This window comes from Salvia hispanica, chromosome 1, assembly GCF_023119035.1.
Source record: "Salvia hispanica cultivar TCC Black 2014 chromosome 1, UniMelb_Shisp_WGS_1.0, whole genome shotgun sequence".
Taxonomy (NCBI): Eukaryota; Viridiplantae; Streptophyta; class Magnoliopsida; order Lamiales; family Lamiaceae; genus Salvia; species Salvia hispanica.
Genome location: NC_062965.1, coordinates 29,026,386 through 29,038,501, shown reverse-complemented (window position 1 = coordinate 29,038,501; position 12,116 = coordinate 29,026,386). Strand labels below are relative to the sequence as shown.

At 38.0% G+C, this 12,116-nt stretch overlaps 3 protein-coding genes across 6 annotated transcripts; 2 read left to right on the top strand and 1 right to left on the bottom strand.

The window, feature by feature from the left end:
* The first annotated feature begins 2,656 nt into the window (after positions 1-2,656).
* Positions 2,657-4,256, top strand: LOC125187706 (protein SPIRAL1-like 2). 2 transcript variants are annotated; one of them, XM_048084371.1, is made up of 3 exons: positions 2,657-2,794; positions 3,301-3,608; positions 3,877-4,256. In XM_048084371.1, exons 2-3 carry the CDS (start codon positions 3,342-3,344, stop codon positions 3,955-3,957), a joined length of 348 nt encoding a protein of 115 aa, XP_047940328.1. In that variant the 5' UTR covers positions 2,657-2,794; positions 3,301-3,341; the 3' UTR covers positions 3,958-4,256. The 2 variants fall into 2 exon arrangements, with proteins under 2 accessions (XP_047940328.1, XP_047940399.1); XM_048084442.1 differs by having other exon boundaries at positions 2,687-2,794; positions 3,309-3,608.
* A 147-nt stretch (positions 4,257-4,403) lies between these two features.
* Positions 4,404-6,628, bottom strand: LOC125187499 (psbP-like protein 1, chloroplastic). 3 transcript variants are annotated; one of them, XM_048084132.1, is made up of 9 exons: positions 6,589-6,628; positions 6,257-6,344; positions 6,077-6,170; positions 5,708-5,788; positions 5,337-5,419; positions 5,122-5,244; positions 4,959-5,030; positions 4,784-4,880; positions 4,404-4,710 (listed from the first exon to the last, which is right to left on the bottom strand). In XM_048084132.1, the coding sequence occupies exons 2-9, from the start codon at positions 6,314-6,316 to the stop codon at positions 4,607-4,609; spliced, it is 714 nt and encodes a 237-aa protein (XP_047940089.1). In that variant the 5' UTR covers positions 6,317-6,344; positions 6,589-6,628; the 3' UTR covers positions 4,404-4,606. The 3 variants fall into 3 exon arrangements, with proteins under 3 accessions (XP_047940089.1, XP_047940161.1, XP_047940223.1); XM_048084204.1 differs by having other exon boundaries at positions 6,257-6,328; XM_048084266.1 differs by having other exon boundaries at positions 6,257-6,324; positions 6,589-6,621.
* A 3-nt stretch (positions 6,629-6,631) lies between these two features.
* On the top strand, positions 6,632-9,499 carry LOC125193463 (pentatricopeptide repeat-containing protein PNM1, mitochondrial-like; the record flags this gene model as incomplete). Its single annotated transcript, XM_048091255.1, has 2 exons — positions 6,632-8,290; positions 9,168-9,499. A coding segment is annotated over one exon (1,593 nt), but the record flags the coding sequence as incomplete, so codon positions are not given.
* Between the last annotated feature and the right edge of the window lie 2,617 nt (positions 9,500-12,116).

Here is a 12,116-nt window from a genome sequence, read left to right as displayed (position 1 = left end):
ATTGTTGTAGGTGATATCTAACATAAGAGACAAAATAAAAAATAAGTAGTTACAAGTGGTACGATGACCATAAATAGTTAAGAGTGTAAGATGAAATTTGGGTCCTTGTTATGGAAGATCTTAATGTCCACTATTTTAATGAGAGATTTCGAAAAAAGGGGTTCAATTTGCAGGCCTTTCGAAGTTTGACATTCAATTTGCTGACCTTTTGGAATATGGGATCGTGGCGTGCGAATTTTTTGAAACAAAGGGATTTTTGAATTTTTATCTATTTTCACTTCTTTTTTCTTATAATTTCTCATAAAATATTTACGAATTGACCAAATTGTCCACTACTAATAATTTCACCACAATTTTAATAATTTTACTCACTTAATTCTGCAAATCACCGCCGCCCTCATCTTCATCCTCTTCCCTTCGCCACCCTAGGCTACCCTCCGCCACTTAACTCATATTAAAATTGGCTGATTAATTCTGCAAATCACCGCCGCCCTCATCTTCATCCTCTTCCCTTCGCAGACCAAAATTTTGATAATTTCATTCCTATCAACACCAGAATTCACTCATCAAATCAATTTCAGTTCATTCTTATCAACAAAACAACAGAATGGAAGCAAAAATCAGACAGAGAAGGCTGACAAGAATCCCCAATCAAGATCCATCTCTTCCCCGAAAATCAATAATCACTCTGTTCGACGCCCCCAATTTTCCTCCTCAAAACCCAAAACCCGAACCTGCATTCCAGATCCAATTCCACCGCTGCAATTCCTGTTCTCGAAGTATCTCACACGGACTGTGGGCGTTGATGGAAGCAGAGTTACACATGGTGGAATCGGATTCTCTTGGGGCTGTGGCGACGACAGATGAAAATGAAGATGAAGGTGATAACACTAAGTATCAATTGTAATTGAAGAAGAAGAGAACTTCAGGTATTATGGTTCTCCAAAGCAATTGGAATAATCTGGTGAATAGAACAGATTGATCCATGGGGATACAGTGGTGGGATACGGATACCGCAACAATCATGGTCAGTTTCGTAGTGGAGGCGGCGAAGAGGAGGAAGAGGAAGATGAGGGAAGATGAGGGAAGATGATGAAGATGAGGCGGCGGTGATTTGCAGAATTAAGTGAGTAAAATTATTAAAATTGTGGTGAAAACATTAGTAGTGGACAATTTGGTCAATTCGTAAAATATTTTATGAGAAATTATAAGAAAAAAGAAGTGAAAATAGATAAAAATTCAAAAATCCCTCGTTTCGAAAAATTCGCACGCTACGATCCCATATTCCAAAAGGTCAGCAAATTTAATGTCAAATTTCGAAAGGCCTGCGAATTGAATCCCTTTTTCCGAAATCTCTCCTAATCTAAATAGGCTCGAAGCATACATGATATGCGTTGCAGGATACCTGCAGGACTTACCTCGTCTCACCTTCCGGCATATTTCTCCCAAAACTCTGTTGCTATTTGTTGGTTCGCCGATATCCACATAAACTTGAAAAATCTCCATGGTTACCTCGTATATCATGTGCAGGAATCTCCGCACCATAAGAAGTTGGATGTTGTCGAGCATGTGGGGAGAAGATGAGCCTTGGAAAGAAGATAATGAGTGTAATGGTGGGAAAGACATTCCAAGTGAGGATAGATTATTTGGATTGAATCTCTATGTATCGTGAAACAACTATTTAGTACTCTCTCCGTTTCATAGTAATGGAGGCGTTTTTTTTTACACGGAGATTAAGAAAAATTGTGTTAGGTGAGTTAAGCAAAGGGAGAATAAAGTGGAAAATGAAAAAGGTAGAGAGATGAAGATAGAAAAAAGTAAGAGAGGGTAAAGTAGGTGTGGAAAAATGTGTTGACTTTTACTAAAAATGGAAATGACTCTATTACTATGGAACGTACCAAAATGGCAAAATGACTCTATTATTGTGGAACGGAGGGAGTAGTATACTATAATTCCACATATTGCATTTTTGGAATAAAATTTAAAGAATTTGGAAATAATTGAAGAATCTAGAAGAAAAATGAGAAACAGTACATATGATTTTATGTATTAATGAAGTAGGAGAGATGTTAGATATTTGCATAATAACGATATTACTATATGTGAAAGAATCAATAATACTACAACTTAAAAACGAAAAAAAAAAAATCCAACGAAGGCAAAACAATTTACAATTTTGTCTTAAAAATTTGAAATGAAATATTTAAATTAATAATAACAGTTAAATCATTGAACTAAAAACATAGAGTTTTCTAAGCTTAAGCTCGACTCCATTTGCCGGGAACTTTGTGTTTAGCTCTTGCGTGCCACACTAACTATTCAACGTGGGTCGACCTCCTCATTGTTGAAGCACTTACTTGTTATATTATCGAATTAAGTTAATCAAACTTTGTTTTGTTGTATTGTATTTTGAGTTATCTTGCTTATAAACACATAGTACGGGTAGTGATAAAATAAAAATTTATATATTTATACAAATTCAAAACTCTTCAACACAACTTCAATATAGTTTAAAAATTCTTCAACACAACTTCAACATAATTTAAATTCAATGTAAACATAGGGTAAAATTTTACACGTGGTACTACTAATTAACTTTCCAAAAGAACATCTATTCAAATTAACCGATCTATGTCACATAGTAATATATCCATTTTCCAGCTAACAAATTCGCTTTTCAAATTCAGACGTCATTAATTTTGCTTCGAATATACAGTGACAGCAGTAACCTTCACTCTCCCCACTTGCTTGCTATCTTCTCTCCGCAGATCAGATCTGATCCCTCACAACACAGGTAACGCCCCTCCCCTCTCTCTCTATCCGTCGCTCACATATGCCGTTGCTTTCAGTAATGCAGAATTGTGATTATTTCCGTTGTTTTTTATTCAGATCCATCGTTTTTTGCTGTAGAATTTTATTGTTCATGCTACTGGGAAACTGATGTCGACATCGGTCTATATTTTTCATTTCCATTTCGATTATCTATGCCGTTTTCTAATTGTCTGTCTGTTGCGATCAGTTACTGGATGTTTCTTATGCAATTCTGAATTAATTCTGTTTTTATGATTTGTACCAATTTGATCGGATGCTGTGGAAAATTGTGTAGTGTAGTGGAGAATGGAGTTTAGAGTGTGTGCGTTATACTTTAATTAGCACTGAAGAAGATAAGCCCCATGGTTTTGCTGATCCAATTATGCTGAATTTATGAAACCACATACTCTTTTGGTGTAATCTAATTAGAAAATATTTTCATCACATTCATCTATCTGGTTTGATCTCTAAGACTAAATCTGGTTATAGACCTGTAGTTGAGGAGTTGAATTCCCATCTTCACAAAGTAAATGGGTCGTGGAGTCAGCAGTGGTGGAGGGCAGAGTTCTCTGGGCTACCTTTTTGGAAGCGGGGAAGCTCCTGCTCCGAAACCTGCCACGAACAATGTGCAGGCACCTGTTGAGAAGCCAGCCCCAGTTACGCGTGTGACACCAGAGAAGCAGCCTTCTGCGGCACCATCTGGTGATGGTCTAAAGCAGATTCCTGCTGGTATCCATGGAAACCAGAAGAATAACTATCACCGTGCTGATGGCCAGAACACTGGGAACTTCCTCACGGTATGCATGACCCCGTTTGTCAATATATAAGTAGCTGCTTCTTCATACTATGTTCCTAATAGTGGTATCCTTGTAGATCAAATTCTTACTATTGCAGGCTTTACTGAAATGTCTGTGCAATGTTCAAGGCCATTATTGTTTTTTAGTTTGTAGAAAATTTTAGTTGCAATTTTTCCCCATGCTTAGTCAGTCATCATGCCTCTCATATAGTTGCTCAATGATCGATGCATTTTGTTACCATCAATAACATTGGGACTGAATGTTTCAGGATCGACCTTCGACTAAAGTCCATGCTGCTCCAGGTGGTGGGTCTTCCCTGGGATACCTTTTCGGAGGTGGGAGCAACTAGTGGCTTTGGCACATCAAATTCAACAATGAGATCGCCGTCTACTCTGTCTAGGCCACATTCAAAATGTGGTCTAACAATATGTTCATCTCTTGAGACACTGTGAATTAGAGTATGGTTTACATTTCTTGTGTCGTAAATTCGTAATGCATTTATTGCTGAAGTCACATACCTTAGATGAAGTTTGAGCTGTTGTTGAAGCTATGTCCAATAGTTTTGTGATGTCCCTACTATCAATCAGTATCAGCTATGGTGATAGATCATTTGTGGTTGTTAATAGCACTCTCATTTTGTTTGGTTTATATCTCGATTCATTTTCAAATTTCCAGGAGCCTATCGTTATTCTGCATATACTTATTGTGGTTATACTTTTCTGTTTGGTTCAATCCAGTTTATCAACTTTCGTTTGGGATAATCAATTTCTTAGAAATTAAATTTTTTGGAGAGAATAATCAAACCGAATCGATAATATGACAAGATATATATACCATAGTTGATGCATATCTTTGGAGAGATATAACACAGAGTGTGCAGAGACTAGTAGTTGTTGAGAGAAAATTGCTCATATCTACAGTGAGTGAATAGCCTCTAGTTTATGTTGTAAATGAAGAAGCAATGCGCACACGCACACACACACACGGACATCCAACCTTCAGACATTGAAAATCTGGAACGAATCGACCACAGTTTTCAGTCTATCTTTCATCTTATCCCATCTCCTCTCGTTCGCTCCTGTTGTCACTGTGTAGAACCTTCCTGCAAAGAATTTATAGCTTAGCTCCTCAGTTTATAAATGAATCCGAACTACGAGCAAGAAGAATGAACATACCATTGCCAATGCAGACTGTAGACAAAGCATGACGGGTGTAGTTTGGAGCTTGTGCAAGGAACTCGAATGTGTAATATGCTTTCCCCTCCACGTCGTGCTGTGTGACGACCAGGCAGAGTTATCCATAACATTCGTATTCATAACTTAACATACTTGGTAAAAGAGAAAAAACTACCTCTGATGCCTCAATCAGCTTTGTTTTTTGAGTAGGAGAAGCCAAGACCTTCCGAATTAGAGTTTCGCCAACCTAGAAGAACGATTTTCAAATGAAAAATCCACAATCATACAAAGTTGTCCGAAGCTCATACGAAAATTTAGCAGCGTGATTATTTGCAAACCTCCTGTGGGGGGCCAAAGTCACGAATGTCTTGTTTGGCTGTGGGGATTATATTTACACTGACGCTTTCAAGAGGCTCGATAACATCTTTGAAGACCTTGTCTTGTCCTTCAACAACGACCTCCTGTTCCAGCCAACATAATAATGAACTTGAATGGGATGTACTTGTGATGATGAAATGTGATGAAGAACAAAAGAGGTTATGGTGCAGCACACCTGCCATCCAAAGGGATACACGAAAGTATATCCGTCTTTCTTATCAGTGACGGGGAGGAATCCCTTCTTTGTTTCTGCAGCAACTGAGCCACATCAACAGTATACTCTTAGCGCATCAGTCATAGAGCTCAAAGAAGTATGCTATGAGTGATTACGAAAATGCAGATCATTACAACCCCACTCTATATAAACGAACACCAATGATGATGGTGGTAAATAGGGTAGTAATGATAAGAACAATGATACACAATCTGGATGTAAGAAAGTCACAAAAAAGACAATTCTTTCCAGTAAAGATCAGTGCTGAAGGAAAGTTACTGTGAAGAGTTTATGACTATCTCACAAGAGTTGTTCCTGAAGAAATTACGTACATGTTGCTGCGTGCTGAGACATGAATAACCAAGGGGCAACTGTCACCCCCAAGGCCAGGAGTTCCCGTCTTCCACTTCTATCTGTCGTGAGCATTAAGTTAGCATGTGCATTCCAACCTAGGAAAGGCCTAAAAACTGAAGCTCCAAATTGAACTAGACACAGATTACCACTGAAGAGAGGAAGATTTGTGGACTGTTTCTTCCTCATCCCTAAGGCCTTACCTAAGCCATTCAGTATATTTTCTATATCTTCTAAGAGGAGATAAAACAATAGATTTTTTTGTTCATTTCAAGCTTGATGGTGGCCATCTAATCTTAACGAACTGAAAGGGACATTCTGCTTAAAAAGAGAATAGGCGAACAGTGTACCTTCGCATGGAGGAGCTGAAGTCGAAGGCAAATGAGCAGACCTCACAACGAAGGAAATACTCCTTCGAAACGGACCGTGCCTATACAGACCTAGCTGATGCATATATATACATAAGAATATAAGAACAGAAAAGAAGTTTGCAACAAGCAATGAAATGAAGAGTGATTTAAGACTTGAACCTGAGAGGATGAACTAGGCCACACATGATTGGTTGAAGGCAATGTTAGCAGAGACACCATATCTGCTTCTAACTAAGGGAAATACTATCTGAGCAAGGCATCAATGAAGATATGGAACTAATGTAAAATAGTTTGGGATATACAATAAAATAAAAGGTACTCCAAATTCTACCATTCTCCATATGAAATGCACAAGCTTCAATTGGTTGAACTCTCATTTCTTCAAATAAATTTTATGGCTTATTACAGCAGTTGAACAATTTTCTCCCAAAATTTTATTTTGATACTGATATTCCTAATGGGAACTATGAAGAGTGATAGCACTCAGTTACCTTTCAGCAGAGCTCCGTCGTGGGGCCACCGGAGTTGTAATTGCACCTGCGCAAGCTCCTCCTCCCCCGCTGCTTCTCCGCCTCCCCCAATTCCCTCACCCACCATCCCCTCCCCTCCCCTCGATGTCCGCCGCCGTCTCCACCACTTCACCGCCCCCAATTTCTCTCCTCAAACGCCTCCTCCGCCGCCCGGCGCCACTGGTTTTCCATCAGAAATTTCTCCTCGCAAACAGACATCCCAGCCGCAAATTCTCTCAATCAAAACCCTGAAAAATCAGGAGATCGTGAAGATTCGATCGCTAAATTGTTTTCCGAGGAGCTCCAGAAAAATCCGGATGCGGAGCCCCTCCCTCTTCAGAAAAGACTCGATCTTTCATTCTCACACGTCCGGATTAGCCCCGCGGTGCTCCACTCCACGCTCAACATGTCCCCTGATGCGGGGCGTATGGCGCTAGATTTCCTCAAATGGGCCAAATCAAGGCCGGGGTTTGAGGCAAGTGATGAGGTTTACTCCTATTTCGTTGAGTATTTTGGGAGGAGGAAGGATTTCAAAGCTACACACGAAGTTCTTGTGGATGGCCGTGGAGTTGCTGGGGTTAAGAGTCTTGAATCCCTCGTTGATCGAATGGTTCGTGCCGGGAGGCCCTCACAGACCGTTGCATTGTTTGAGAGGATGGAGAAAGACTATGGGTTTGTGAGGAATTTGGATTCTTTGAAGCTGATTGTTTCGGGTCTCTGCCAGCAAGGCTACGCCAGCTATGCCGAAAAAATGGTTAAGGGTTTGGCGAATGAGTTCTTTCCTGATGAGTATATATGTGATGCATTGATAGAAGGTTGGTGTGTGGATGAGAAGTTGGATGAAGCCAAGAGATTGCTTGGTGAAATGCAGAGGGGTGGATTTGAGGTTGGTACGTACGCTTACAATGCGATTTTAGAGTGTGTTTGCACGCTTTGTAGGAAGAAGGATCCTTTTAGGCTTGAGAGCGAATCAAGAAATGTGGTAGTTGAGATGGAGAGGAACGGTGTTCCACTCGATGTGGAGACGTATAATGTGCTTATTACTAATTATTGCAAGATTAGGAAGACGTCGGTTGCAGTAGAACTGTTCTCTAGTATGCGGATGCGGGGATGTTACCCTAATGAGACTACGTTTCTTGTGTTGATCAAGAGTTTGTATCAGGCTGCGCGGGTTGGTGAAGGGGATGAGATGATTGATAGAATGAAGTCCGCTGGGTTTGGAGATGCTCTGGATACCAAGGCTTATTATGAGTTCTTGAAGATTTTGTGTGGGATTGAGAGGATTGATCATGCTATGAATGTCTTTGCAATGATGAAGGAGGATGGACGCAAGCCGGGTATCAAGACTTATGACTTGTTGATGGGGAAGCTGTGTGCTCATGGACGTCTTGATAAGGCTAACGCCCTTTATAAGGAGGCTGAGAGCAGCGGGCTGGCTGTGCAGCCGAAGCCGTACAAGGTTGATCCTAGATTTGTGAAGAAGAAGGATACTGCGGTGAAGAAGGAGAAGAAGAGGGAGACACTCCCTGAGAAGATGGCAAGGAAGAGGAGACGGCTTAAACAAATTCGGTTGAGTTTTGTGAAGAAGCCAAAGAAGATGAGGCGGCGTGCTTATTAAGCTCCTACCCTCTTCTTTGTGGGACCATCAGAATTTTTGGGAGAGATTGATGTTGAATTCCTACATGTGAGTTTTCTCTTCTTTTTGATGCATGCCATTTAATGTTTAATTCTCTTGATTATGATCTGTTTTTGGATTTTATTTATGTGTAGTATTATCCTTGTCCCTTGAGTTAATTTGTTGCATTAAACTTGAAAACTACCATGAAAGAATGAGATAAACCCTTCCCCAATAATTGCATTGCTTCAATCAAAGGGTCCATTTGTTCATTTTCTCTATAACTTCATATTAATGTATAAAAAGACAAATCGAGCTTTTTTTTTTTTTTTGTAATTTGCATTGTAAGATTGATGATGTCAATAACAAGCATTAGAATCAAAGTGAATTTATAGAACAAAACAAATAATGTCAATGTGGACTAGACGAGAACTAGCTCATGTATGGTGCTCACAATATGTAGCATGGCATTTTCTCTCTCCCGATGTTGTGCAGTATATATGGATAACCCAAACACATATTAATGCAGATGACTCACCCAAACATGTACATGTATCCATATCCCACAAAGATGATAATTATACTGAACACTACTCCGTGTTATATTTTGTTGACCCCAGCTTTACTTTACTTTACTGAGTAGTTTTTAGTTTTTGAACCTCATTGCTCCATTCTTATCGTTGCAGCTAGTAATTTGTCCTCACTCTGATAGTATCTGAATCTTGTCTTCTTATTTCAATGAATCAGTCTGTCCCAGCTGCTTTTAAAAGTCCTTAGTTTATCTTTATTAGTAAAACAATATGCATTAATAAATGTATTGCTTTTAAAAGTCCTTAGTTTATCTTTATTAGTAAAACAATATGCATTAATAAATGTATTGCTTTTTCCTTGGACATTACTATTATTTTTGACAGGTATTAATAGTTTGTCTGCATCTATTTCACAGGCTTCATCAAAGATTACATGGGAAACTGCTGCGCTATTCAAATTCTTTACTTTCCATTGGATGCTTTTCGATCTTTTTTTTTGTCGGAAATGTAGCCAATGCTGCCACCAAATTCTTTCAAGAACCTGGTAGCGTTTTACTCTATCTATATCAAGGATTGTTACTGCACGATGTTGGATCATTCCGGGATAGTTGCTAGGCCTAGACTTGGCCGCGGTTATAACATGTTTTCCAGTTACTTTTTTTCGTTTTCTTTCTTGAATCTTGCGATAGTTGACAGGGATTGTCAATGCTGTATTTTCTGCAGTTAAGTTTAGTGTACCTTTTTGTTAGCATTTGTGTCGAGGAATCAAGTTGTTTTTTTTTTTTGGGTAAATTAATTTAAATTTAAAAGCCACATTACATACAGGACGCCAATCCGACACCTTTGGTTTTAGGCATTATATACCTCTCTATCTTATTAGGAGTTTTGTTCAAATAAGACTCCATCTCATTACAACTTAATATTTGATCCCCTTAATTAAATAATACTACTATCATAAACAATGGGCTTATACGTCGTGTGCAAGGTGCGCGCAGCCAAGATTTTGTGGTGATGAAAATTGTGTGAACAAAATCGTAGAATAGTATCAAAACATGAAAGAAAAAAAAACAAATAGAACTATTAAGCATAAGAGCATAGTTAACGACATGGGTCCTGGCCCGCGGCCTGTAGCGTTGGAGGGGGCCGGAGCCGCGCCTGAGGACGGGAGGGAGTCACGGGACCGCGCCCGGTTGCATCCCGGCTCGCCATTGGAGGCTCCCAGAATGCGTTTGGTTGCGGCTAGGGCAGGTAGTTCGGTCATCGGTTAGTCGGTTAACCGATGACCGAACCGTTTATCACATTTCTCGGTTAACCGAAAAATTCGGTTATCGGTTCGGTTCGGTTCCAAAAGAAAGGTGTCTTTCGGTTATCGGTTCGGTTCGGTTCCAATCGGTTAGAACCGATTGGAACCGATTAGAACCGAATTACACATTTAATATTTATTTTTATTAAGTATATTCTAAATAGGTTGTTTTTATTTTTTAAATTTCTAATACAAAGCACCTACATAATTTTTTCTACAAATTTAAATACCAAAAACTCAATGCAGCGCAAATGGTGGTGGCTAGGATGGGAATTTTTCGTATGCAGATTGATACCTATGAACTGCATATATATATTTTTTTAATAATTCGGTTCCGGTTCGGTTAACCGGAACCGAACCGACCCTATTCGGTTAGGAACCGAACCGAACCGAGGCCAATTCGGTTTCGGTTTCGGTGCTTCAATCTCGGTTACTTTTGTGCTCGGTTAACCGGGTTGTCGGTTCGGTTCTAACCGAACCGACCGAATTACCTGCCCTAGTTGCGGCCCGACCTACGGTTATGGGTGTTCAGGCCGGATCTGGAACCCCTATCCAATTTTTATTTTTTTTTTTTAATTTTGATTTTATTTTTGCCTATTTATATACCATTTCTTCAACATTTTTCCAATAATTTCTAGCTCTCTATTCTCTCTATTTATTTGTTTTTTTTTCTGGAATTTGTAATTTTTATTTTTAAGGATTTTTAATTTTTTATTTCTAGGGTTTGTAATTTTTTATAAACACCCAAAACAATGAATTTTTCGTGTTTTTATTATTCAACATTTTCTATTTTATGAGTGAAATAGATTGTACTTGTGAATAGTGCAATTTAATAGTTGAGGTTTGGATGGGGCTTGCAGGGTTATAGGAGTTGTGGCCTGGCGCAGAAAATTAGAGGAATGATGACGTGGAAGGGACTTGGGGCTTGGATTCGGGCTGGGGTTAATGATGCTCTAAAAAATTTAAAATTGGTGTCTTATTTTATACTCCCTCCGTCCCATACTAGTGGAGGCATTTCTTTCCGGTATGGAGATTAAGAAAAATTGTGTTAGATGAGTTAAATAAAGGAAGAATAAAGTAGAAAATGAAAAAAGATAGTGAGATGGGGAGAAAATAAAGTAAGAGATACTCCCTCCATTCCAGATAGTTTGTCCCATTTTTTTATTTTGGTCTGTTCCACATAGTTTGTCTTATTTCACTTTTTACCATTTTTGGTAGTGGACCCCATATTCTACTAATTCATTCGTACTCACTAAGAGTGAACTTCAAAAATGGTCCCTGGACTATGGGTTTATCTCGAAAATGGTCCCTGGACTTTAAAAATATCACCAGTAGTCCCTGGACTAAGGGTTAATATCAAAAACGATATTTTGAGACGAAAATGCCCTTTTGAGGGGTTTTGGGGGTTTGGGCAATTTGGTCTTTTTACACTTTTAACATTTTAAATCTGATATTATTTTAGTTATGTACTAAATCTGATATTATTTCAAAATTATCATTCTTCTTCCCTTTTGTCATCCTTCACTTAGTTTCTTTATTTCAATATTAGATTTAATTTTACAAAATTAAATTTTAAATTTCAATTTTTAAATATCAATAATTTTTTTTAATTATAAAAATTATTAAATAACAAAAATTATTAGTCATAATCATTATTTGATAGTGTCTAATATTTAATCAATAAGATATAACAACGTCTTAGTTTTAATCAATATTTAATAGCTTTAATCATAAATAGACAATATAACACGATTTATTCTGAAATAAATATGCGTCTAATGTAAGACTAATATAATTTTCGTTTATTAATTTGAAAACAATCAATCAAAATGACTAGAAAATTTCAACAAAAATACTCCTATACAAAATTTTTAGTCGACTTCATAATATTCAATCACAAGCAATTATAACAACCGAACGAAGGCTAAATAGAATAGCTCTTATTTTTCCATCACGATTAATATTATTTTTCTGTACTTCTTCAATTCAGCTTAATATTATATTAAATAACAAAAATTAATAGTTTTAATCAATATTTATAGTTTCCATGAATTAATAGTTT

Coding starts and splice junctions, on each gene's coding strand:
- LOC125187706 (XM_048084371.1), top strand. CDS start 3,342: ATGGGTCGTGGAGTCAGCAGTGGTGGAGGGCAGAGTTCTCTGGGCTAC. Junction 3,609..3,876: donor ACACTGGGAACTTCCTCACG/GTATGCATGACC, acceptor TGAATGTTTCAG/GATCGACCTTCGACTAAAGT.
- LOC125187499 (XM_048084132.1), bottom strand. CDS start 6,316: ATGGTGTCTCTGCTAACATTGCCTTCAACCAATCATGTGTGGCCTAGT. Junction 5,789..6,076: donor TTCAGCTCCTCCATGCGAAG/GTACACTGTTCG, acceptor TGCTCACGACAG/ATAGAAGTGGAAGACGGGAA. Junction 5,245..5,336: donor TGTATCCCTTTGGATGGCAG/GTGTGCTGCACC, acceptor TGGCTGGAACAG/GAGGTCGTTGTTGAAGGACA.